We start from the raw sequence: 25,645 nt of genomic DNA on the forward strand, positions 1-25,645 counted from the left end.
TTCGGGACCCGTTCTGGTGGCTCTGCCTTTCTGTGTACTGGTCTGAGCCCTGGGGGTGTGGTGCCGCCTTCGGGGCTCCGTCTCCCCGTGGCCACGTTCGGAACACACTCCTCTCCGCGGCCCTGCGAGCCGTCTTCCAGCCCGGGCGCCCCAGTGGTGACTGCTGGTCCTGGGCCAGCCTCCTTGCCACAGCCCGGAAGTGGAGGCGGCCCCCCCTCGCCGTCCGCTCGAGCTGTTGTGTCGGTTTCTATGGAGAGAAAACAAGGCGGGCACTGCCCAGGGTGGGGGTGGGGGGCTGGGAGGCTGAGGCGCTGAGGAAGCAAAACACAGCGGGCGTGTGGGCGGGGCTGGCCTCGCAGTTCCACTTCCTGGCTGGGAGGGTGAAAGTGCTCTGTCCCTGGCTGCCCGCAAGGCTGGGACCCGCTCACAGGCGAGGCAGGGCAGGCGGGCCTCTCCTCCACACTCCGGCCTCCTGTGCTGCCTGCCCTGGGGGGACCAGCCCCGGGGGGAGGGAACCTGCCCTGGGATAGGGGAGAGACTTCAGGCAGCTGCAGAGTGGAGGGCAGCCACTTGGGGACCCCTGGGAACCCCTGTCCCGCTGGCGGCGGGACTGTCCAGCTGGGTGGAGACCACTGCGCAAGGTCTGGGGCCTTGGTGCGCCACAGTCATGAGCGGGCCAGGGTCTTTCTTCCTTTCTGCACATGCTTCCCCTCGGATCCTACCTCCCATCCTGCCTCAGCCTCCTTGCTTGGCTCTGGGTCACCCTGCTTTGCTCAGGGCCATTTGCATGTACGGGTGTGACAGCCACTGCAAAGGTCGGGGGCCTGAGGCTGTGTCACCCTGTCATCTCCCCTCCTAAGAGCCCCTTCAGGGCCCAGGCCCCCAGTGCGGCACCTCCCCGGCTGGGGGCAGCCCCTGGAGAGCACGACCCCGCAGGGAGGCAAGGTGGTCTTCTGATGCGGAATTCATGCTGCTGAGCTCTTGCCCTGGCTGGAGTTTCCTTCCATTCCCTTCCATCCTGAGGAGGTCTGGAGGTGGAGGGGTGGGCATGGACGTGGTCCTCCTCTGGGGGCATGTTGACGTGAAGGGCTGTGTCCCCAGGCTGGAGGGTGGATCAGAGCTCAGGTTTTCCTTCTGAGACTGTCCTCATCAGTGGCCAGTTTAGAGAGGGGAAGTTTAAGGACGACGTATGTGCTTTTGTCTACAAATGCACTCCCAAATTAGGCCTTCCTGATGATAAAAAGCATTAAGAAACGATTTTACTTTTAATTTTAATTAGGAGCACGGAAACCCTTTTTGATCTTGCTGATGTATAGTTTTATTCCTTTGTGGACCTACTGGAATATTCTTGAATCAAGTGTGTTGCACTTGGGCTCCCATTCAGAGATGGCAGGCAGTAGTGTTGGTGGAAACGTGGCCTTGGGCGTACCGGAGCTGGGCCACTTTGGGCGGGTGTGGCCTCTGCCCCCCAGGCTGTGTGGCTTGGCTTTGCCCAGCACTCTCTCCAGTGAGTTCCGTCTTCCCTGTCAGCTGGGTTTGCATGTGTTTGCGAGGTGTTAACAAGCGGGCTTAAACCTCTGCCTTTGGGATAGTTTGTTCTCTAACAGATTAGAAGATGACTTCCCAGTGTCTGTGTCCGGTGTGAGGGGAGGTCTTGCTGCGAGGCTCTGGGTGACACTCGCAGGTGCTTGCCAGTCAGCTGGAGTCTGCCCTCTGTGGGAAGCCGTTGCCTGGGTTCCTCAGGGACCACGTGTGGCGCTTGCTGAGGTGCGGTGTGACTGCAGGACCCACGGTGGTGGTGCGAGTCAAGGAGTGTGCAGGGCCCTAGTTCTGGGAAGCAGGAGGAAAGTGTGAAAGCCACTAAAATGCAAACATTTCCCTTTTCTGCAGTATTTCAACTGGCCATCGTGGTTTTTATTGCTATTTAATGGCATTTCAAGTAAGAAAAAAATAGAAAATTTAAATTCTTGCCCCAAGTTGTACGGTTCATCTTTATATTGTATGGTGCCGGTTTTAAATGCAGATACAAGGTGTCTCACTCGGATGCAGGGTCACTGGAATCACACGGTTCGTGTTTTGTGCTTCGAGCGTGCGTCTGTTTCCTCCTTACCCGGAACAGTGGAAACACAGCACAGAGCTGACTCGGCTGTTTCTTGGTCACTTCCTGCGATGCGCACGTTCCACCAGTCCCCTCCTGTGGGGAGCAGGCGGGGGGGGAAGAGCCGTGCCCCGTCCCTCCACGCATTCAGCTGGGCAGAGTGCTCAGGGTGGGCCCTGGGCCCTGGCTGGTGGGGGGCGGCTGGCCTCCTGGGGCTGGGAGCGCCCGCATTTGCTCTGGGTCTTAACTCCTCCCTTTACCGTCTTTGAGTCTCACTGGCTTCACGTACGCTCCGTTGTCCCATCAGACTTCACTTATAAATAAAATTTTCTCGAAAATGAGATTATCAAGAGTTCCAGGACGGCAGGTGCAGAACATTAAGCCGGGTGCGCACGCTGCGCGCCCACAGAGCCAGCCTGGGGAATATCTTCCTTTCAGATTAAAAAGTCAGTGAGCAGAGGCCCAGCTTGCGAGCGCGCAGAGGGCCGCCCTCCTCAGACCCCTTTTCCCACCCTCCTCCTGCCTCCAGAGCTGCTGTGGGGGTCAGATGTCCTACAGGGGGTTCTCAGGTCCTTGTGCAGTGTTAGGCTCTGGGGGGCCTGGCACGCTTCCCGTTCTGCGTGGAGACCGACTGCGTGCTCTCTTGCACGTGGACGCCACTTGGGGATGTTTTTGTTTTGATATCGAAGACTGGAAAGTGTTGGTCCTTTGCAGAAGTTCCCTGGCCGGGCGACCTGGAAATCTCCTGGTGTGGGCAGTTCAGGCTCTGTGCCCGTGGGCCCCACTTTGAGGTAGATCGCTGGGTCTGCTCCCCATGGCGGCCGGCGTCAGAACGAGGGGCCTGAGCCCACCTTCCCTCCATAGCATCTCCCCTGCGTGTGTGTGGGCTGCGGGCCGCCTCCTCGGGGGGCCGGCTTGGGGGTTGTTTCAGAGCAGAGGCACTCATCCCTCTCTCCCGCTTCCTTTCTTGAAGCCTCCACTCTTGGTTTTGCAGGGTGGCGTGCCTGTGAGCTCAGCACTGAAATGCAGGTCCGGTCGGGGTCCCCGGAGGCCACCGTTGCCCTTGTGCCTCTCGCGGGGTGCTCAGAGTGGGCGGCGTGGAGCTGGGGCCTATGGCGCCCTGTGTGTCTTCCAGCTACCCCCGGGCAGCCTTTCCCACCATTGCGGGGGCTGGCAGTGGCTCTTCTTTGATGGAGTTGGGGTCACAGCAGGGCTCTCGGGACTCAAGTGATAGCCAGCCAGGATCTGGGCCCCGGAGTTTGGAGCTCTTGGTCCTTCGAGCCCTCCCAGACACCAGGCGGCCCTGTGCACCTGTGTCGTGCACGCGTGTAGATGCTGGCTGCCCGGCTGCCCGGCTGCCCTGGGGGCACCTCCGCCACCTCCTCCGGGATGCCAGCCGCCAGGCTCCTCCTCCTCCCCCCTCTCCTGGGCCCCCACGCCGGCCCTCCCGCGGCTCTGTCATAATTGAGCTGTTATGCATAATTCATCGAGGGCGCTGAGCCTTGGAGCCTTTGTGCGTGGGAAGAGGGGCTGAACGGATGGGAGGCTTTCTTTGCAAGGAGGCTTGGCAGGCTTGGGCTTGCTAGCTCTCTGGTCCCAGCTGCTCCTCCTGCAGGAATGGGTGATGGGGTGAGATAGCACCCAGAGAGGCGTGTGGCCGGGGACACAACACTTGTGTGGGGTCGGTGTCCTCTGGGGTGGGAAACTGAGGTAGGGCCACGCGACAGTGCTTGGCCACCTCTTGTGGTCCTGTCTGCCTTCTGGTTCCTTCCTCTGAGATTAAACACCTCTCCTCTGCTCCTGGCCAAGGCTCTGGGGGGTGTACCCCTGTCCCAGACCTGTGGCTGGCGTCAGATTCAGAGTTTCAAGGAGCGAGAAGGCCTTTTGCTGGAAGGCAGCCAGAAGCAGGAGGCCCCCGGGTCCCAGAGGCCTGCGGTGTGGCTTCTGCTTGAATTGTGCGTTGGCTGGGTCTGAGGCTTCAGTGGTATCTGGGTCCACCCCTCAGCCAGCATCAGGGTTGATGTTCTGTGGGGGGTAGGGGAGGTCTCTTCTCCCAGGGCCACCAGTGACCCCGCCCCTCCCAGCCCGACTGGATCTGTGGTTGAAAGATGTTTCTTCTGACATTTTGCTCTGCAAAAGGCTCCCTAGGCCCCTGGGGTTGGGGCAAAGCTGACAGGACTCCCCTCGTTTCAGAGTGTGTCACCCCATATTGACTTCCAAAGTCCCCCTCGCCCAGTGCCTTTTCTCTGAGGCCTTCCACCTCTGACAGATGACCTGTCACACAGCAGCACACGTGACACGCATGTGCACGTGCATGGGAGACACGTGCTGCAGTCCTTGCTTGTCCTTGTTCAGAGCACAGGGTCAGGTGATGGGGCATGTGGGAGGGACCCCATAGGTTTAAGGAGAGCAGCTGAGGGCTGCCTGGGGGTCCCCACCCTAGTCAGGGCGAAGGTCAGAGGATCAGCGGGACCTGCGGGCGGGCGCTGTCCACGCAGGAGGCGATGGAGACAGTTCAGAGGTGGTGAGGAGGCCACCACAGGAGCCCGCGCACATCCTGACGGCAGGTGTGGGAGGCAAGAGCAGGGGCCAACCATGTGGGCCCTGGGTGGAGGAGGGGTTGGTGGGGGTCAGGAGGCGGGAAGCAGGTGGCCACTGCCTGGTGCCTCTCTCCGAGTTCCATGTGTTTCTGGCTGCGTGAGATGAGCAGAAACTGAAGGCTCTTGCTTGCACACCAGAGGGAGAGCCTGACCCGGCGCGGCCAGGTATCGCAGTCAGCCCGGGCGTCTGCAGGAGTGTTCCTGGTCAGCTGCCGCTTGTGCTGCCGGCAGCCTCCCTCCCAAGAGCCGCGCCTTTCCTGGGGCCCGGTCTGTTAGGGCCCCCGAGTCTCGCCAGTTCTTGGCTTGTGGGGGAGGAGGGGTGGCCATCCTTCCAGAGGGGCCTTTGTGGGGCGAGGGCCTGCCGTCCGGTTCTTGGCCAGCCGGCTGTCCAGGGGGGAGCTACAGCGTCCCGCACTGTGGCCCGCGCTCCTCTGCGCAGCGTTGGCTCTGAGGCCGGACAGAGGGCACGTTTGTCATCTCTGGCCAGGGCGAGAGGTGAGACGTGACAGCCGGGCCACGAGGGAAGGACCCTTCTGCCCCCCACTTCTCCAGAACACACGAGCACCATCGGTTTTCAAAACAGCTTCATTGTTCTTGGGGTTCTGTTCTGTTGTTCTAGTGCTTTTAACAGTTACTTTCCAGGGACCGTTGAGGAAGGGAGAGATTCTGTTCTACCCCACCTTGTCCCTTTGGGGACGTCCCACACATTTTCTGATGCCCACAGTGAGGTTTTGCAGGGGCATGGGGAGCCTTGGTACCCGGAGGGCTGGTGGCGAGTCCATGGGATGGGGTCAGGATGGACATCCAGTGTCTGCATCGAAACCCATTCTCAGTCTTGGGTCTAGCCTTGCTCACGCCTCCTGAGGGTGGCCAGGCCACAGGTATCAGAGATGTGCCCCCGACCCCCAGAGTCTGCAGAAAGGCTGGGGGTGTTGGGCCACCCCAACCCTCCCCCTTCCACCCTCTGCTTTTGGGGGGTTCTTGGTGTTTTGACAGGCTGGTAGGTGATCTCCAAGCCCAGTGGTGCACCCAACCCCGGGGTGGGGGCGGGATCGGCAAAGGTCTGGGGGTCCTTGGGGAAGGTGTCGTGAGTGTCAGAGCCTTGGCTTAGGGGCACCGTTGGCCTCTCTGATTCTTGGGCAGGGGGGCATGAGACCCAGTAGTCCACAAGCAAGTGTCCTTAGAGAAGACTTGACTTACTCTTAACAGCGGAAGTAACAGAAAAGATGACCTACTTAAATTTTTTTAAAAGATCAAGGTGAATCTTTAAAATTGCTATTTTCACTTCATTTTGGGGTTTGGCGTTGTCTTGCAAATTTAATCTGCTTCCCCTGTACCACAATAATCAGAAATAGGTTAATTTAAGCATAATATGAAACATGAATTATCCCGTGGAAAATATTAATGGTACTTATAAAAATAGCTGTGCAGTTTCTAGAACTGTGAAATCTTCAGGAACGGTCCGTAGTGCAGGTCTTGGGCTGATTTTGGGTGACTCTGAGCTGGGGATTTAGAGTTGACCTGTAGGAGACGTTGGACTCAGTCACAAAGCGTCTAGCACCCCCAGTTAAGAGAGGACCCTGGGGACCAGGCGGCCCTGCCCCTGCTCGGGCTGCGCAGGGTTGCAGTCTAGGTGGGAAGAGGATGCCATTCGTGCTTTCCTGCCGGGTCTCTCACCGGGGGTGGGGGGGTGGGGGTGGCTCGACTCCCTGCCTGGGAGCTGCTCCTGCCTGTCATCGCCGGGGCCCAGCATGCCCCGTGGCAGGGAGGGCGGCCCCGTTCAAGCCATTTGTGCCTTGTCCTGGAGCGCGCAGGTCTGGTCAGAGAGGGCTGTGCTCGCCCACACGGTCCTGCCTCCTTGTACTCAAGGACGTGCAGACCCCCGTCTTGGGGTAGGAGGAGGAAGCCCCTGCTGCCTGCCCTGGACAGTGACAGTGTGTGCAGGACATCTGTTCCAGATGTTTTCAGGACCCAGCTTCTGTTGTGGGCCCCGTGGCAGTGGGGATTTGCTGCATCTGACACTGACGCTGAGGCTTCAGGGCCCAAGAAATGGTGCACTCTTGAGCTGCTCGGCGGTGGCGTGGTGGTGTTGACCTTGAACCTGAAAGGTCAAGCTGCCGTTCTGGTCCCTCCTCTTCCTCACCTCTGAAACCTGAGGGCTTGCCTCTCACCAAATCCAGAAGGTTCTTGGCCACTGTCTCCCTGCTCTCTCCTTCTGGAATTCCTCCTCTCCTCTTTCATGTCTGTTACCCTCTCTCATGTGTTCATCTCGTTTTCCTCTGCACTGCGTTTGAATAATTTCCTTGAGAACTATTTTTATTCTGGAAAGTTCTGCTTTTTTTCCAATCTGCGTGATCTTTTTTGATGTCTTACTCTTTTCTCACATTTTTTTCTGTATGTGTTTACTCATTTTGAGCTAGGTCTGTTTTAGCATTTCTACCCGTTGCTCTGTTGGATGAGGCCCTGGGGCCTGGCCTGCTGCCTGCGTGCAGGGCCTGGGGGTGTGTGCATGGTGCAGCCCCCAGACTCTGCTCCTCGCAGCTTCCAGCCGTCTAGGTCCGTGGTTACAGGGTCCCTGCATCCCCAGGGCTGGGGACGCGGGGGTCCTTGACCCCTGGTGGTTACAGCAGGCCTCCTTGGGTCAGCATGGCTGACACATGACATGGTTTTCCTCATCTTTGATCCCAGACACTTGGGCTTTTCCTCCTGAGCTCAGCTCCTGTCAGGGGATATTGGACCATCTTCTCTGATGTTTGGAGTGGCTGTGGAGGAGGATGCCTGCGCTCTCGACACCGTGGGGCTAAGAGGCAGACATGGCAGGGCGACCCCCACCCCGACCTGTTCTTCAAGGGATCGTGGCCTGACAGCATCATGGGGTGGGCTGCTTCGAAGGCCTGATGTTTCCATGAAAAGTTTTCGTCTCTTAATCTGTGGTCTTGGCTATTTTCTGCCGACCCACTAAATGAGAGTGAAGTTAGAACGTGAGCACTTAGACTGTTGGGCCCTCTTTTCGAGTGTCACAGAGAGACCCCCACACCCCCAGCACGGCCCCTGGCCCTTCCCTGTGTGCTCCCCAGAGTCCCAGTCTTTAGCCTGCCATCTTTGCTCTGGAGGGTGAAACCCAGGGGTCCGTGCCCCCGGGCCTTGGCGCTCTTCGTGAGGTTGATGTGACCAGGGGTTCTGGGTCACCTGGAACCCGTGGGCAACCTAAATGCTGGGTCCTGCCTGCCCCAGTTCTAAACCTGCAACGACTTTCTAACTTGGACGTATCACTAAGTGGTTGAACTCTGTTGAAATCTGCCAAACCATGAGAAAGAATTGCTTTTTAATTTAGTCTCTAAGTTAGGAAATAGATGCATGTATTCAGACCCTAGATGTGGTTTTCTTATGACATCTCTACCTGTTAAAAGTGCTCACTTGTGCTCAGACACAATGTTGCTGATTTGTGAGAACTCCTCCCACTTGCCTTTCGTAGGCTTCAGTCTGAGGGGCATAGGCTGGTTCTCATCGTGGAGAGTCCCTGAGGTTGGGGTGGGTGGAGGCTGCTTTGTCTTCTGAGTGGTTCATAAGACAGTGGTGGGGCCACAGATGATGCCAGAGTGGGTTCTGCCCAACATGCTGCCCCCCAGGTGCCAGGCCCAGGGATCTGGGTCTTCAGGAACCCAGGGTCGGGACAGACGACGGAGTGTCCGAGCATGGGTACTGGTGGGAGAGGGGAGGGGCCTGGATGTTAAGCCGATGGCTTGCGAGTAGGGATCTCAGGTTGGTGCAGGGGGCACGGGCACGTTCGCCAGGCCCGACGCTATGTGTGGTGCTGGTCTCAAGTAGCACCGTCTGCCCCCATCTCTGACCTGACGCCAGCTGACTGCTGCCCACCGCCAACGGCACCGGATCACAGGACTTTGGGAGGTGGGGGCCAGGTGGGCTTCAGGAACCAAGGGATGCCCTCCTGCCCTGAGCCCCTGCGTTTGCATACAGCCATCCCCCGCCAACCTTGGCCAGGGCCATGTCGTCGTCCTGGAATTGCCCTGGCTGCCCAGCTGGGCACTGAGGCCTCGCCCAGAGCTGACATAGGATGCGTGTCCCTTGCCTGGCACAGAGTGGCTTCTAGGAGCCCGTGTCCCCGCGTCTCCCCCGAGCCAGCGGCTTTTCACACTCTCCTCCCTTTCCGAGGGCTGTCTGCACTCCTGGTGGCCTGGTCCCCCCACACCCATGGTGCTGACTGGTGTCTTGGCGCCACGTTCTGGCTCAGTGGGAGCAGGCCGGGGTCTGTGCCAGGCCAGGCCCCGCCCATCATGGAGTCCTTGCCACCACTCACCCCGCAGCTTAGACCAGGGCATCATGTGGTCCGGGATGGGGCCAGACCGGAACATTCCCTAACCTTTGACAGGGGCGCTCCTTTCCTTAAGGGTTTTGTGTGTGAAACCTGACTCTCCGAGGGAGCCCCATGGTATTTGGTGGTGCTGCTGAAGAACCCTCTAGTCCGCACGTCCAACCAAGACAGGCCACTTGGTGGCTCAGGTACCCGCCAGCATCCTGCTGGAGACAGCTGTAGACTGCTCGGGCAGCCCGCTGTCCTGATTTTATAACTTTGCTTTCAAATAATTATGGCATAATTAGCCTCTCTCTCGTAATTGGAGAAACTGGAGAAAGTGGGTATGGGCCTATCATCACAGGTCAGTGGTTTTAAAAACACGTAAGAGAGTTTCCAGTACCGTGTCATGACTGTGACTGTAATCCCGTGTGCTGGAACGGCTTTGTAACGGATCCTGCATGAGCGGGTAGGCAAGGCTACCAGAAGCCATCCTATCGTCCCTGTCAGCGCCGTGAACTGTTACACCTGTAAATATGTGTGAATTTATTTTTCACACCATATTTTCGTTTTTGACATCGGTGTTAGTGACATGGGCCACATTCCCCGTGTTTCTGTCGTCCGTACGAGACAACGCTGGTGTGGGTACTGAGGGGCAGTTCGTCTTGTGGACGGACCGTGCAAACTACCGTAGGGACGAGCACAGTCCTGCAAATGCATTTTCTTCCTTTTTATTTTCTTCGCAACACGTTGTTTTCTGTCGCTTGCTTTATTGTGAGAATACAGTGTATGTAACACACAGAGCATGGAGCACGTGTGACTGGTACGGCCTCTGATCAGCAGTGGCTCTTAGTCACTGGGGAGCCCACTGTGTGGGGATCAAGTGTCCCCACCCCTGCGTTGTTCAGGGGACAACGTACAGGTGTTTGGGTCGCTCTTCTCGGTCTTCCCAGGTCTGGCCTGAGGAGTGGCCTCCCTTCCACGACGGCGGCGCGCCCTCCAGCCCCTCCCTCCACGGTGGCACCTCACCTCTCGGTTGTGGGATTCTTGGTCTGTCTGATGACAGCCACCCTGGTGGGTGTGAAGCGGTCTCTCACAGTGGTTTTGACATGCGTTTCCCTGCTGTTGAGGGGGGCGGCCTCCTCGTAGGCCGTGGTTGTCTTTCCACGTTCTTGGTGGCGTCCTTCGAAGCACAGGAAGGTCTTGACTTTGATGAGTTCCCACTTTCCTCCTTTACCTTTTGCTCCTCGTGCTTCGCCGTCCTCTCGGCAGTGTGGGCTGTCGGGGAGGCCGGGGCGGCGGCGGCGGCCGTGGTTCCGCAGGAAACCCGCGGGCGCCCGTGGCCCCAACCCCACAGACACCGAGTGTTCGAGTTTTCTCTGTGATGGAAGAAGGAAGCACTTGTTGCTAGAGAAGGCGCCCACAAGCAGTCTTCACCCTGACAGGCGTGAGGGGGCCTCCTCCCCATGGGAATGCTGGTTCTCGGGGTGCGGGCGGCCCCCACTTGGGAAGCATGGCGAGCACACGGGAGAACAACACACGAGGCTTGGGCCGTCTCCCTTCAAGGAGCCGCTCCTCAGCCGTGCAGGAAACAAGCCGGTGATGGGAGCAGCACTAGGGTAGGGGCTCGGAGAGGGGCCAGACCGGCGGCAGGATCTCAGGCCACACTTGGCCACGTTTGCCTGGGACTCGTGGCCCTCCGGAGGGTCAGCAGGGGCTATGGCCCTCACAGTGGCCGTTCTTGCCATTTGAAGAACTCGGTTGTGTGGGTGATGGCACTGCATGGGCAGCGGTGGTCCCCAGGGGTGCCATCCCTGCGGGGTTGTTGTCACGGTCTCCTGGAGGAGGTCGCTAGTGCGCATAGGCGGTCAGTGACCTCACTCCCATACCCCAGCCTCTGCAGGACACGTAGGTGCCGTGTCCTCACGTCGGCCTCGCCACTTTGCAGAAATCCTTCCCCTGGAATCAGAACAGCTTCGGATGTTTGATGGGACGCTCTCCCCGGCTCCTGGCACAGAACCGCCTCGACTGCCTGGCTTACTGCGCCGATGAGCGAGCTTCGGGGCTGTGCCGGCGGGCGGCTGCTCGCAGGTCGGGGCTGAGGCTGGCGGAGGGCGCAGTGGGCCCTTGGAAGGCCGTGAGCTGGCGGGAGCAGGAGTGGAGGCGTGCGGCCCAGGATAGGGGTGCAGGGCAGGTGTGTTCTGCAGGAGAGCGCTTCCACCCAGCTGGCTATGAACTTCCCAGGGCGGGGGGTCCCTTCGTACACTCGTGAAGTTGGGACGTGGCCCCTCAGGTTCATCCCTGGGAGCTTGTCCCATCCCTGCTCTGTGCTGTTTGCTCGTCCGGGAGGGAGGCCGGCTCCATGGAGGGGCTGACGGGCGTCTCAGCTGGAGATGACCGTGCTGCCGGCTGGGACCCTGCAGCACACCCTTGCTTTGCGCAGGCGCCCGGTTCTGCGGGGGCTGACGCCGAGTGCCATCCTTTTGTCAAGCCAACAACTCGCGGTGCGGGCCGCGCTCTGCGGCGCCTTGCTGACTTGCTCTGGTGCGGGAAGTGGTGGCGGCCTTGCTCCGGCCCTCCTCCACGTGCCCTCGTTGGGTTAGGCATCGCCTTCACTCCTGGGCCGGGACATGGCGTCTCTGAGGTGGCCATGGCAGTGGCCTGGGCAGAGGTGTGGGATGTCTGTTGGCCTGCCAGCCACTTTGCCAGTGCTCTGTCATTGGACTCCCACGCTGTGCCTCATTACCAGTGAGACTGTTCAAGGTCTGGGCGGTCAGTCTCAGGGTCAGGCTGCCTGAGGGCCAGGCACCAGGGTCTCGGAAATGGACTTATGCTTGTTCTGGTCTTTTCTAGACCCACCCACTGAAGGGGGCCCTTTATTTGCTGATAAATAAGAAAGCGAGGAGTCCCCGCTGACCTCCAAGCCGCTTTTTCCACCATCTGGCTGCAGCCTCCTTGGTGTCTAGGCCTTGTTCGGGGACCCCATCCCCTTTCTGGGGACCCTCTGCCACCTCCCTGCAGAGTCCTGCCCACCGGTGCCGTGGGTCTTTGTGGGAGCGCGCTCACAGGTCTGGGTCCTGCCCCAGGACCAGCACCCCTGGCTGGCTTGGAACTGGGAAGCTCCACCTTTGAGGCTGGGCCTCAGAACCCAGGTTTAGATGCTGCTGCTCTGTCTGGGGCCCAGGTGGCCTCCCCCAACCAAAACACACTGCTGGGAACATGACTGCAGCCTTCCAGGGCTCCTGGGGGCCCCTCAGCCCTCCTCTGTGGGGTGACAGACTGGGGGATTCCTCTAGCACCAGCCAGCTGCTGTCTTGGACCAAGGCACATAGCTGACCCAGCTCTTGTAGGAATCGTTTGAGTCTGCTAAGACGAAGAGGATGTGAAGACAAAGTGGGGGAGTCCAGCCCCTCCTCCTCATGCCACGCCCCTCAGCCCCGAGCACCACGAGAACTGCATCTGCGCTCATTCCCGAACTTGATGGCCGGGACTTCCGCTGGTGTGGCTGAAGCTGCCTGCTGGGCGTTAGGACCCCTCGGGGTCACTGGGTGATGCGGAGGCTGGTGTCTGGCAGTGTTTTGTTCTGATTTTGGGTGTACAAACCCTCTCAGTAAAGTTTGACTCAAACCCCTGTGTCTGGAAGGTTCAAAGCAGGGACCGTCAGCACCAAGCTGGCCGTGAGAGGGAAAGGGGCTTTGGTCTAGGACCTGTTGTTTGGGTTCTCATTAGTAATTAGTAATTAGGCATTAACAGCCGGGTACATGAGCGGTGTGCAGAGCACGAGGCTGAGGCCCGGCAGCTGCACACTGCCTGGAGTGGCTGTCCCTGTCCTGACTGCCTTGGCTGTCCCTGTGGAGGATGCGTGTAGTCCAAGGCCCCACATAGCCCCAGGGTCTGCCTGAGGTCTGAGGGATTCCCGTGCTCCTGAGCCCTGGGGAGCCCCTTCTGGATCTGGAGTGTGGGTCCTTTGTCCTCCTTGGACCCTTTGCAAAGGTCTGGCTCACAGTGAGTTCGGGGGTGGACCCTTTGCAAAGGTCTGGCTCACAGTGAGTTTGGGGGTCTTGGGAGGGTAAGGATTCTGCTCTTTGTCCCACCTGTGGCTTCGAAATTATCCTGATCCCTGAGGAACTGACCAGGATTCAGCCCCAGACCACCTGCACATTGGGCAGAAAAGGGTCCTGAGTGGATCTTCCTGATGTTTTCTGCCCTGGCGTGTGGCTGAGGCCTGTGAGTCTGTCCTCATCAGCTTGTGCTGGGGTGGCCGGTGCTACCCACCCACCTGTTCAGCCTTCCTGTCCCCGGCCTGGGGGCCCACCTAGACCTGGCTGTTGCTTCTTGAGCGCACACCCTGGAGAGGCTTTCTCGCCCCAGGGGCTGTGCCTGACCCTCACCTGGGGCTGGTGCTGCTGGGGGAGGCAGATTGCTGCTGCTGAGCTCCTCCCTGGTCCCCAGCCCTGGCCTAGCTGCCGCAGGTTCAGGAAGCTGGGAGTCTTTTCCTCTGTCGGGATGCCTCTCGGCTTTGCCAGCCTTCGATGGGGATCCATAGCTCTGGGCCCTCGGACGGACACACAGTGCCTGGCTGCAGTGAGGACACTGGTCTTCTGCCCGGGCCACAATCCCCCGTCAGCACCCAGGCATCTTGCTGGGTGGGTGTGCTCACCTGTTCCTCCAGCCGCGGTGCCCGGCACTGTTGGGCCAGAGGGGACCTGGGTGGCAGTTGATATCAGCCCCGCTGTGTGGTGCCTGAGGCAGCATGTGTCCCTAGCCTTAGTCCACGGGGCCGGAGTGGGTGGAGCACCTTAGTGTAGTAAGAAAACAAAACCAACGCAGTTCCCATCTGCTTTGGGGTGGGGAGGGCTGCTACTCACTGTGCCCGGTTGTACGTGAGCTCCCAGGTGCTCGTGACCTTTGTGGCTGTGAGCAGCCTGCACAACTGAGCTCTGAGTGTGCGCTTCGTGGTGGTGAGGCCTGATGCCGGCCTGGCACCATGTGCCAAGGGTGTTGAGACAGGGCACGGGGAGAGAAGGACCTAGTGGGGGACGTCTCAGAGAAGGGTGGGGGCGCCCGGGCGACACCTCAGCTTGGGGAGCCGGAGCTGTGCTGAAGCTGCTGGTTTGCTTTGGGACACTGGCTCCTCTGGCGGAGCTGGTGCCCCACGGGCAGACCAGGGTCGCCGCTTCCGGTCTTTGAGCCTCTGTAGCCCCAGTTCTAATGACAGGCAGAGTTTCGGGCCGTCACGTTCAGATCCTCAGCCTAAGGCCCACATGTCCCCCAAGTACACATGGATGAAGTTTGGGGTCCGTGGACCTGGGTGGGGAAGGTGACTTTATTGCCATTGACTTAAGTGACCTCTTCCTCCTAGGGGTCAGCCGCTCAGGGTGGCGCCCGTCCCTTCCATGTGAGCTCGGTGTTGGATACAGCATGGCTGCAGGACACAGCCCCGTTAACGCTGGCTCTGTGTTCATACGGTGCCTGGCATGTCTGTGCTCATGAGGTGCTGGCGGACGGCGTAGACTGGCCTGGCCTCGCTCTCCTGGACCTGTGCTCTCCGGTCTGTCCTCATTGCTAGGGCTGCTGGGTGTCCTTCCTTTGGGCTGTCCGGGTTCGCGGTGTGCGGCTGTGTGTCCAGCTGGCCTCTGACTCTGCCTGGCAGTTGGATGGGAGCTGCCCCTCTTCACCACCGGTGTCACCCCAGAACCGGATACTTCCATGCAGAAGTCAGGGTGTGTGCTTGGGCCTCCACCCAGTGCCGTCACCCAGCATCTGGAACATCTTTTCCCCATGTCTGGTTTTTCTTTCTCTTTGAAGATGTCCGGGTGGGGCACAGGGAGCCGTGCATGAGAGGTGGCAGGACAGGCCCTGGGCGCCTCTCCTGGGTTCATCCCAGGGCAGTCTGAGCAGGCAGAGTGGCAATAGCCTCATTCCCCCAAGAAAACGGGGTACTGCCAGTGCCATCTCTCCCAGGAGTCTGTTGCATCTAGGGATTCCCAGATGCCAGGTCAGGGCCCCACACCCAGCCTGCTGTCTTGCTGCTGGAATGTGGGGTTCTCAGCAGAGTGTGGGGGAGGGGACTCGGAAATCCAAGGTAAGCTGCTGGTCTTGGAGCCCAGAGCCCTCCTTCCTCCCTGTCCTGCTTCTGGGCCTTGGCTTAGGCCATCCCTCTGTGCGTTTGGGGCTCAGGCACGGAATGAAATAATGGCCTTTGTGAACACGAGGCCCTGGGGCTTATGCCAGAAGCCGCCCCGGCTCCTGGTGGCTGCTGGGCCTCTTGTCTACCCTGCTCTTCCTGCGCTGGTCTTGGGCTGACCATGGCCCCAGCAGCCACTCTGACCCCACTCCACTTGTATCTGATGGCGCCTCTGACCTGATGGACCCCCGTGGCCCAGCTCAACAGAAAGGTCACATAGTGAAGTCACTCCTGAGGCATACCCCCAAATCCTTGCAAACCTACAGAGGCCCCTGGGCAGCATGTGCAAAACCCCATCGTGAGGTGTCCTCTCCTCCTTTGTGGGGAACACACACGACCGCTGGAGAGCCCTGGGTGGGCGCCTGCATGGTCTTCAGCCAGCTCCTGTTTTTTTTTCTTTTTTTTAAAACATCCTTTATTTTTTGGGGCGCCTGGGTGGCACAGCAGTTAAGCGTCTGCCTTCGGCTCAGGGCGTGATCCCGGCGTTATGGGATCGAGCCCCACATCAGGCTCCTCCGCTATGAGCCTGCTTCTTCCTCTCCCACTCCCCCTGCTTGTGTTCCCTCTCTCGCTGGCTCTCTCTCTCTCTCTGTCGAATAAATAAATAAAATCTTTAAAAAAAATAAAAAATAAAAAAAAATAAAACATCCTTTATTTTTAAAAATTGTGGTGAAATATAGACAATGTAAAATTTACCCTTTTAAGCGTTTTAAGTGTATAGTTTAGTAGCATTAAGTACGTTCACATTTTTGTGCAACCCTCACTTCCATCCGTCCATTGAATTTTTTTCATCTTGTCACTGAAACTCTATACCCATTAAACAGTAACTTCCCATTCCCACCTGCCTTCAGCTCCTGGCTGAACCACAATTTTTTAAAAATTCAAATTCAATTAATTAACATACAGCGTATTTTGGTTTCAGAGGTAGAGTTCAGTGAGTCATCAGTTGCGTACAACACCCCGTGCTCATCGCATCACGTGCCCTCCTTAATGCCCGTCACCCCATCCCCCACCCACCTCCCTTCCAGCTACCCTCAGTGTGTTCCTAGAGTTAAGAGTCTCTTAGGGTGTCTCCCTCTCTGATATTGTCTGGTTTTATTTTTCCTTCCCTTCCTCTATGATCCTCTGTTTTGTTTCTCATATTCCACGTGTGAGTGAGCTCACAGGGTAATCATTTTCTCTGGCTTATTTCCCTGCATCTAACGCCCTCTGGTTCCATCCACGTCATTGCAAACGGCAGGTTTTATTCTTCCTGGCGGCTGACTAGTCGTCCGTTGTGTGTTTACACCGCATCTTCTCTGCCCCTTCGTCTGCCGACGGGCATCCGAGCTCCTCGTGCAGGGTGGCGACGGTGGACGTGTGCAGCCCGCTCCTCCGCGGAGCGGCTGCTGCCCGGCAGGCAGGGGTGTCCCGAGGCCGTGCGTGTCCCGCGCTCTGCGGTGCGCAGAGTGGCCCATGCCGCTGCCTTTGTGCGGGGCGGCGCTCCCTCTGCCTAGAGCCCGTGGGTGAGCGTCCGTGGGCTCGCAGCCCGAGGCTCGGGGCGGGTGCAGGAGGCCCGGCCGCCGCCCCGGCCTTGTTGCGTCGGCTGTGTTCTAGGCCCAGAAGCCTGCTCCCTCCTTGAGTGTTGTGGGCCCCCAGGACCTGGCTTGGAGGCCTTGAGAAGGGTCAGAATCCAGAAGTGACTGTCCTTACCTGCTTGCTGACCTCTTGCAGAATGGGGGTGCCGTGGGCTGTCACTGGGTCTCAAGTGGGCCTGCTAGGGACACTGGCCTTCCAGGCCTGGAGAAGCACATCTTTCCAGGGCCTTAGATCGCTCTCGGGTGAGAGGGAGCAGCAGCCCTCCCTCAGGGCCCCGTGTCCATGTCCTGGTGAGGCCCCTTCCTGCTGCTCTCACTTTCATAGAAAGTCCTGCTCGTGGGGTTTTTCCTGCTGCAGGAATCTCAGAGGAGTTACTCCAGCTCCCTGAAGACACGTCCCCATTTTAGGGTTGACAAGCTTGGGGGTGGGTGGGGTGGGTGGGGTGGGGGAGGCCCAGGCCCTTTCTCCAGAGCTCATGGGCTCAGTTTAGTGCTCCGTGCTTGCAGGCCAGGTCCCTGACTGGGAGTCTGCCCCTGCCCCCCCTCACGCCCTGCCACGCGATGGGGCTCTGGCCCATGGCCGCGGGGCGCCACTGGCCAGCCACCCTGCGTGGGGGGGCGGCCCTACAGCCTGAGTCGTGTGGCGCCCCCCAGGAGTCTCCCTGAGGCTTTTCAGAACCTGCAGGAGCCGCTGCCAGGCCTGTGGCTTTTCTCTTGGTGAGAACTCAGCTTGTTTCCTCTCCTCCCTGCTTCCTATCTGCTCAGACAGGAAGCTCCACCCTTGCTGGCGTAACCGCCCCCACCCCGCCGCCCGCTCGCAGGCCGCAGGAGGTGTCCGGGCCGCGCAGGCAGACGTCACCGGGACTCGTTCCCCGAAAAAGCACCAACAAACGGGTCTTTCTTTCCTGAATGATTGTTTCATGTCTGAGCAGACCGTCCACAGTCGTCTGTGGGTTCCCCTCTGATGCGCCTCCCCGGAGCTGGGTGTGGCCCTCGGAGCAGCGGGGCGGGGCTCCGGGCCTTGGGGCAGCTGTTTCTGTGTGAGGACAAAGGCCAGTGCGTCCCTGCACAGGGTCTGAGGTCCTCGTATTTCCTCCCTGTGGCCTGAGGGCTGCCTACGTCCCAGAGTCGTCCTCGCCCCTGCATGTTTGTTCCCAGAGAGGGGCTGACACGAGGTGGGGTGGGGGCCCCGTGAACACGCGTGCATATATGAACGTGTGCTGGCCTTGGTCGGGCCCTCTGTCCAGGGTCCGGTCTGTCCCGTGTCTCTGAAATTTTGTAATGACAGCCCTGGTAAGTGGGTCACCTGCATTGACCACTTGCCTCCCTGCCCTCTTCCCCCTTCCTGGGAAGCCCGTTTCCCCTCAAGGGGCCAGGTCCGTGACACAGTATTTTCTCCAAGTGTTCCCAGCGGTGGGAGGAGCCCTTCTTCCCTACCCCCGTTAGTGGTCTCCCCTCCAAGGCTTCCCAGAGCACCCCCCATATCTGTTCCCTCGTGAGAGCAGGCCGGGGCAGTGACGGGGCATCGTCCTCTCAGCCCCTGGCCATATGTGGGTGATTGCGTGTTGGCCTGTGTGTGGCCCCCAGCACACCTGCCCTCGGGGGGGGGGGGCAATGTCCCCCTTCCACAGACGGTTCCGTTTTCTCGGGAAGAGACCCTGTCTCCCTCGGGACCTGCGCCATTGGGCTGGGAGAGTTTGTCCTCCTGACGCCAGTTCTGCAGGCCCCTCTGGCCACAGTGTCTCACAGACACAGCTTGGGGCCCTGGGAGGCCGGCGGGGGCGGGGGGGGGCTTCGTGAACGTTCTCCAGCAGTGAGGCCTGAGGGGAACACGAGCATGGCCTTTGTCATGTGGCTCCGTGCACTTGGTGTGAAGGGTAGTCTCTTTTTTGGAGAAAGCCTTTCCCCTGGGGTCTTGCCAGAGGGCTGCTCTGGCCGACAGCAAGTTGTCAGTTCTGCTTGGTGAAACCCAGAACTCTGGGGACCTGGGTGAACCCCCCGATGGAGGGCCCCACACTTGGCCAGTGAGCCTGCCCGCTGGGCTGCCCCTTTCCCGTCCTGGCATGACCACGGCGGGGAGGCCGGAGTCCGCAGGTCCCCTTGGCCGTTCCGGCAGCAAGTCCTCAGCGCACAGACAGGGCAGTGGCGGGGGCCGTCCCCTGGAGTCCCTGCCCGGAGCTCGGCCTGGGCCTTCTGCAGCTGTGGGGTGACGTCATGGCGTGGCAGCCCCACGGAGTGCCCAGGGCAATGGCTTGTCCTGGGGTCGGGGTCTGCGCGTCACTGTACAGGCCTTGTACACGTTTGAGTGTGCTGGCTGGGAGACCCCGCCCAGAGCGTACGTGCCACTGGAGGTGCCAGTGATGACTCTTGTGTCTCTCACAGGTCCCCTCCGAGCCCCCGGCCTCCATCCGGAAAACAGATGACGCCCCCTCCCAACTCCCCACATCTTCTGAGAAGGACAAACAGTCTGGCTGGCTGCGGACCCTGGCCAGCTCCTCCAGCAAGGTTGTGCGGGGGGTGGGGGGGAGGCAGCCGCGGTGGGGCGCCGTGCTGCAGCCTCTCCAACCGAGCGCCTCTTCTTCCTGCAGAGCCTCGGCTGCGTTCACCCTCGCCAGCGCCTCTCTGCTTTCCGACCCTGGTCCCCTGCGGTGTCCGCGAGTGACAAAGAGCTCTCCCCACATCTCCCTGCCCTGATTCGAGACAGGTGAGTGCCTGCCCTGCTGGCAGCCGGTGGTCAACCCAGGCGTAGGAATGTGGGGAGCCGGGCTTGGGTTCTGCCACCTGGGTGTCCGTAATCATCTGCTGGGTGAGACTTTTCTTTTACGGAGTTGCCTAGAGTCTTTCTCAAAGGGGACACGATCCAGGAGAGGCTGTCACTCTGCGCATCTCAGGACGACCGTCCCCGAGTCCTCTGGGCGCTCCTTTGGCGGCCTGAGTGCACAGCGATGCGGACTCGGTGCGGGCATGCTGAAGTGCCTGGAGTCTGTGGGCCCGGGATTCTGTGTTCATTCCTGCCCACAAGCTGTGCCAGCCCAGAGGCGCTCTGTTCTCACGACCCTGCTCTCACTGCGTCCACGTGGGGCCTCGTGGCAGTGGAAGCAGTCATTGAGGCAGGCGGCAGGCAGTTCTGACAGCGTCCGGGTGGGCACATCTGGAACCTCCTTGCCGAGCCCTCCCTTGTGTGCCCTCTGCTCCAGCTTCCCTGGGGCTGCTGCCTTGCATCTCCTCCTTCACACCTTCCAGGGAGCAGGTCCCGCGAGGAGCTTTCACACGCTGTCCATGGTGGGAGGGGAGGACTCGGGGTGGGGGTGGCAGACGCCTGTGGCCCCAACGGCCCCCGTGCCCTGCAGCTTTTACTCCTACAAGAGCTTCGAGACGGGTGTGGCCCCCAACGTGGCCCTGGCACCGCCGGCCCAGCAGAAGGTTGTGAGCAGCTCGCCATGTGCCACCGTCGTCTCCCGGGCCCCCGAGCCCCTGGCCACCTGCCTCCAGCCACGAAAGCGGAAGCTGACCGTGGACACCCCCGGAGCCCCGGAGACGCCGGCCCCTGTGGCCGCCCCAGAGGATGACAAGGACTCGGAGGCCGAGGTGGAAGTGGAGAGCAGGGAAGAATGTACGTGTGAGTCGGGGTCTTTGGCTGCCCCGGGCACGGTGCTGCACGGTTGTGCACGGAGCACCCTGGTAACGTCCGCTTCCGTCTGTGTTTCCACAGTCACCTCCTCCCTGTCCTCGCTCTCCTCCCCGTCCCTTACCTCATCCAGCTCCGCCAAGGACCTGAGCTCCCCGGGCGTGCACGCCCCGCCCGCGGCGCCCCCCGCCCCTGAGGGTGCGGCCCCTGCCGACCCTGCGAGCGGCGGACTGGAGGCAGAGTTGGAGCACCTGCGGCAGGCCCTGGAGGGCGGCCTGGACACCAAGGAAGCCAAAGAGAAGTTCCTGCACGAGGTGGTGAAGATGCGCGTGAAGCAGGAGGAGAAGCTGAGCGCCGCCCTGCAGGCCAAGCGCAGCCTCCACCAGGTGAGGCCACCGCGCCGCCCCCGGGGCTGGCCTGCCCCTCGGGGGACAGCCCGGACTGTTGCCCGCTGAGTGCCAGAGTGGGTCCTTGTGTGTGCAGGACGCGGCTCTGAGGGTCCCTTTCCCCGCTCGGGGCTGTCGGAGGTGGAACCAGCAGGTTTCCCTGCAGGAGTGTGCGTGCACATGGGCTTCTGGTTCATTCCACAGAAGTGACTGCTTCCTTTTGAAGAGGGGGCTACAGGCCTGAAGGTGTCTGCGCCCCGCCTGCATCCGCCTCCCACCTCAGTAGGGGGCAGACCGCAGGGCCACTCCCCAGGTCCTCAGGCTGTGGCGAGTGTCCTCCACGCCACTTTTCCTCACAGGCGGGGGTGGCCCAGAGTTCACAGCATCGGGGAGGGCGGGGCCTTCACCCTGGGGCTCTGCGGCCTTGCGGAGGCCGGCTGGGTGTGGGCTGAGGTCACACCTCTGTGGCGGGCGGCTTCGTGTGCGGGCTCCTAGCACAGTATAGCTGTGCCTTCCCGAGAGCCCCACGGTTTCAGGTGTCTCCCCGAAGTCTGTGTCAAGCCCTTGCATAGAACACCCTCTCCCTCATTCTGGGTGGAGGTGTGATTTGACACGTGCATACTCGCAAGTGTGTCTGGGGCGGGGGCGCCGTGGCCGAGGACGGCGGAGGTGCTGAGGAGGGCGGCCTGCGGGCCTGAGCCAGCGCCCTTCCTTGACGACGACGTCCCGCGGGCTCTCCGAGCCCAGCTGAAGCTTGAGCGCTGCAGCTGCCGCCTCAGACCGTAGTCCGGACAGCGCTGGGCCGTAGGACCCTGTGGGAACGGGTTGGGGTGTCCAGGAAGGCAGGTAGCATGTGTGGGCTGGGGGGCAGCCCTGTGTGGAGGCGCCTTGGGAGTGGCGGGTGGGTGGGCAGGGGCTTGGGCGGCGGGGCGACTTGCCCCCTGACCCCCTGGGAGGGGGCACGGGCCGGATGGTGACCCTGGCCTGGTGAGTGTGCTGCCTGCCCTCCCAGGAGCTGGAGTTTCTGCGTGTGGCCAAGAAGGAGAAGCTGCGGGAAGCCACAGAGGCCAAGCGCAACCTGCGGAAGGAGATCGAGCGCCTCCGAGCCGAGAATGAGAAGAAGATGAGAGAGGCCAACGAGTCCCGGCTGCGCCTGAAGCGGGAGCTGGAGCAGGCGCGCCAGGTGCGGGTGTGTGACAAGGGCTGCGAGGCCGGCCGCTTGCGCGCCAAGTACTCGGCCCAGGTACAGGCGGGCGCTTCGTGGCGGGCAGGGTGGGAAACGGAGGCCTGTGCGGTCCAGTGCCAGGCCCATCAACGAGGCCACGGGGCACCGCCTCCGGACTCAAATGTGTGGCGGGTCCTAGGTCTGCACGGGAAGTGGCAGGTGCTGTGCTGGCATCTCCGGGTCCTTTCGCGCCTCTCTGGGTCCACCGCAAGTCTGGGGGGACCGTGGGGGCCCAGCAGGCTGACTTGAGCCTGTCCNACGGGACACTCTCCTGTCCTTCTGGGAGGCTGTCCTCTAGCCAGTCAGGGCCACCATGCAGGAGTTCTCTGCGGCTGTGTCCCTCCTGGCCAAGCCCTTTCTTGGTTTTGCTTGAGGAGCCAGCCCTGAGCCAGCCCCGGGGGTTCAGAGGAGCCCCCAGGTAGCCCCAGTCTCTCCTCTCCTGGGGCCGGGGCTGCAGCCCGCCCACCGCGAGCACTTACGAAAGTCTCAGCACATCGTGATTGGCCATGCTGCCCAGCCAGAGTCCTGGACAAGGGGGCAGATAACCGCAGCCCCTTCTCCTCTGGCCGTGCTGGTGCTTTGAGGGAAACTCTGGCCTCAAGAGGTCAAGAGGGTACCCCAGGCCGCCGCCCTTGGGGTTGGGTAGTTCCCGCCGGTCCGGGACTCTGCGTGCCGTGTCTGGACTCGGGTCATACTGCTGTCCCAGAGGCTCTCCCAGGCCCCGGTTGCTGCTTCCCTCGCAAGCACACATCTCCAGCGCGGGGAGGAGGGCAGGCCAGGACGGGGAGGTGTTCGGGCGGGGAGCGGGTGCAGCTAATGCCCGGCGTCCCTTGCAGATTGAGGACCTGCAGGTGAAACTGCAGCACGCGGAGGCGGACCGCGAGCAGCTGCGCGCCGACCTGCTGCGGGAGCGCGAGGCCCGGGAGCACCTGGAGAAGGTGGTGAAGGAGTTGCAGGAGCAGCTGTGGCCGCGGCCCCGGCCCGAGGCCGCGGGTGGCGAGAGCACGGCTGAGCTGGNAAGGAGTTGCAGGAGCAGCTGTGGCCGCGGCCCCGGCCCGTTTTTTTTTTTTGCCGAGCTGGAGCCCTAGCGGACCCCACTGTGTGCCGCTGCGGTGCGGACGCCGCAGGGAGCGGGCGGGCGGGCGGCCCACGCCAGCCGGGGGCTCGGGGGGCTCTGCGCGCCGGCAGGCCCGCCCCCGCGTCCACATAGCACAACGTCTTACTGTGCCTATAACCAAGCGAGTGTTTGGAACCACATACTTTTGGAATCCACTGCAAAATTTTCTACTGGCCAAGTTCAAGTGCGCGAGCCGGGTTCCCAGCTGCAGCCGGAGCCCAGGCTCCGTGCCTGCCGCGGCCCTCTGCTTGCTGGAACGTTCTAACATTTACATTTTTGTTATAAGCTATTTAAAACCAATAAGAAGACTTGATACTCAGAAAAATCAACAGGTTTTTTAATGACTAACTTTTAAAAGCCCCACCAACACGTGACGCCATCCGAGGACCTGCTGAGGGAGCTGGGGTGCAGCCGCCCCGCCCCTCGAAGCCATCGCAGCTCGTCCGGGGCCGCACAAGGACAGGGAGGGTTTTCTCCAGAGTCTATTTTTTCAGCGACGAGGACCCAGGCGTCCTGTGCTGCCGCCCGGGAAGAGCAGGGAGGACGCCGTGAGCTGGGCCGCCGCCTCCGCCTGCCTGCCTGCAGGGCGGCCCCAGGGGACAGCGCTGGCCCGCTCTGCTGCCGCTGCCCTCCCCTGTCCGCTCCTGTCGCATCGGGACTGCGGCTGCAGCGTTGGAACAAAACAGCATTACTTCACTTTTTTTTTTTGTTTGTTCATTTAAACGTATATTTAGAACTGCACTTTGTCAAGAACCTTCCCTTCTCTTTTTACTCCCCAGTTAACTGAGGTTTTTACTTTTCAAATATTGCAAACCCATTTATAGAGCAGTCCACATCCTAAGTGCTCGAGTGTTTAGAAACCCCCTCTGGTGCTTGGTTGAACAAGGGAATCACAAAACGAAAATGCAAAACTGAACTTCGGGGGGTAGTTCTGTGCCTTCCAGCATCCTGTACAGCGAACCCCGACTCGTCTGTCTACCCCCGAGATACCCGTCTTCAGTAGTGACTGAATCTGCCATTATCAGAATAAGTTACTTGCATTTATTCCAAATAATCTCGTTTACTCTCAACTGTTCATGCAAATTGTATAAGGTTTTTTATGCCCAAGCTTGAAAAATGATTTCCCAGTAGACGAGAGGCGGCTACCCATCCTGAGATTACGGTATTTATGTACATGAGAAAGATCTTACCAGAATTCTTCGCTTGACCCTGTTCTAACGCCGAGGCAGCTGTGAGCGCAGACGGAGGTGGGGACCGCTGGCCCAGGTACAGGCGCTGCCCGCCGCCGCCGTGACCAGCAGAGGCTTGGTGACCATCTGCAGGGTTCTCGCCCGTGGTTTACTGGGGGGAGGGGCGCAGGTGCTGCTGGACCCCCTACAGTGCAATGCAAAAGGGACACCGTAGATAGGCAGCGTTTGTTTGGATTTTTTTTTTTTTGCTTTTGTTTTTCTTTTGCAGTTATGAAATCTGTATGCATGGAATGTTAAATCTCTACCGTATGTATCCCCATCGATGGGCATTATTACCGCGTCCTGGAAGGGCCGGTTGTGCTACACAACACTCAGAATGCTGTGTTCAGCCTTGTTTTTCCAGAGTTGTGTTTGTCAGTCACTTCTTCAAGGGAAACTAAATGGTTTCTTCGGAGCAGAGCTTTAAGTGTACCCCTGTGCTTCTGGGTGGCTGTGCCGTGCCCTGTGGCCAATGCAAGAGTTGTGGGAGGTCAGAGGGCCCCTGGGGTCCGTCTCCCGGGGCCACCCGGTCAGTTTTTGGTTTTGGGCTCCAGAGGGCAGTGAGCTTCTCTAAGTTCTGTGCAGGGGCCCCACCTCCCCTCGCCCTGCCCACCTCTGGTCACCGTCTCGACCGCTGGGTCCACGCCTCCACTCGCCAGCTTTGTCCCAGAAGGTCAGGAAGAGCCGGACCCCCTGCGGCCACCCGGGCCCCCCCACCCCTCCCGCCTCCGCCCGAGGGGCCTGCGGCCAGAGCTGGGGTGGCGGGGACCAGCCGTCCCCGGCGCCCCGGTCACCAGCAGCTCCAGCCCTCCTGGGCAGCTCCCTGGGTGAAGCCAGGGGGCTTCGGCTCATCCTGGCCGCTTCCATCCTCGGGGGGCTGGGGCCGAGGGGCCCGAGACCTGGCTTTGGTTCGTGCAGCTGCAGTACCGTCTCTGCGGAAGAGAGGACAGGAATCTCTCACGTCGGCTGTTGACTCTCCGTGTAATATCCATTATTCAGATGATTGTGTATTCAGTTTAATTACTCATTATTTCTATGCTGAAAGAGGATTTTTAACGAAGGGAAAAACAACAGCAATAACATTCATACTTGGAGCAGCTAACTCACGTAATACCCTGCTTTCCGTGCCGAACTAGCCCCGTGTAAACAGCCCCTGTAAATACTGTTCCTTGACACTGTCGTATCCCACGCGTGTACGGTGGTTCCTTTTTCAGAAACTCTTTTCTTACCTGGTAATTGTCTTGTTTTCTGGGTTGTTTTTAACTGAGGAAGAACAGCTCACCTCC

General features: G+C 60.2%; 1 protein-coding gene across 4 annotated transcripts in view; it reads left to right on the forward strand.

Annotated features, from left to right (window-relative positions):
• Positions 1 to 24,708, forward strand: part of SKI (SKI proto-oncogene) — a 67,871-nt gene extending 43,163 nt beyond the window's left edge. Inside the window, exons 2-8 of one of the 4 annotated variants that reach the window (XM_034671047.1) lie at positions 19,157 to 19,279; positions 19,363 to 19,478; positions 20,125 to 20,393; positions 20,487 to 20,788; positions 21,801 to 22,031; positions 22,850 to 23,020; positions 23,084 to 24,708. In XM_034671047.1, coding sequence (XP_034526938.1) covers positions 19,157 to 19,279; positions 19,363 to 19,478; positions 20,125 to 20,393; positions 20,487 to 20,788; positions 21,801 to 22,031; positions 22,850 to 23,020; positions 23,084 to 23,101 — 1,230 coding nt within the window. In that variant the 3' untranslated portion in view covers positions 23,102 to 24,708. Of the gene's footprint in view, positions 1 to 19,156; positions 19,280 to 19,362; positions 19,479 to 20,124; positions 20,394 to 20,486; positions 20,789 to 20,885; positions 21,704 to 21,800; positions 22,032 to 22,849; positions 23,021 to 23,083 lie in introns of those variants that run through there. The other 3 variants (XM_034671049.1, XM_034671048.1, XM_034671050.1) reach the window with 3 other exon arrangements.
• The last annotated feature ends 937 nt before the right edge of the window (positions 24,709 to 25,645 follow it).

This window comes from Ailuropoda melanoleuca, chromosome 11 (assembly GCF_002007445.2).
Source record: "Ailuropoda melanoleuca isolate Jingjing chromosome 11, ASM200744v2, whole genome shotgun sequence".
NCBI lineage: Eukaryota > Metazoa > Chordata > Mammalia > Carnivora > Ursidae > Ailuropoda > Ailuropoda melanoleuca.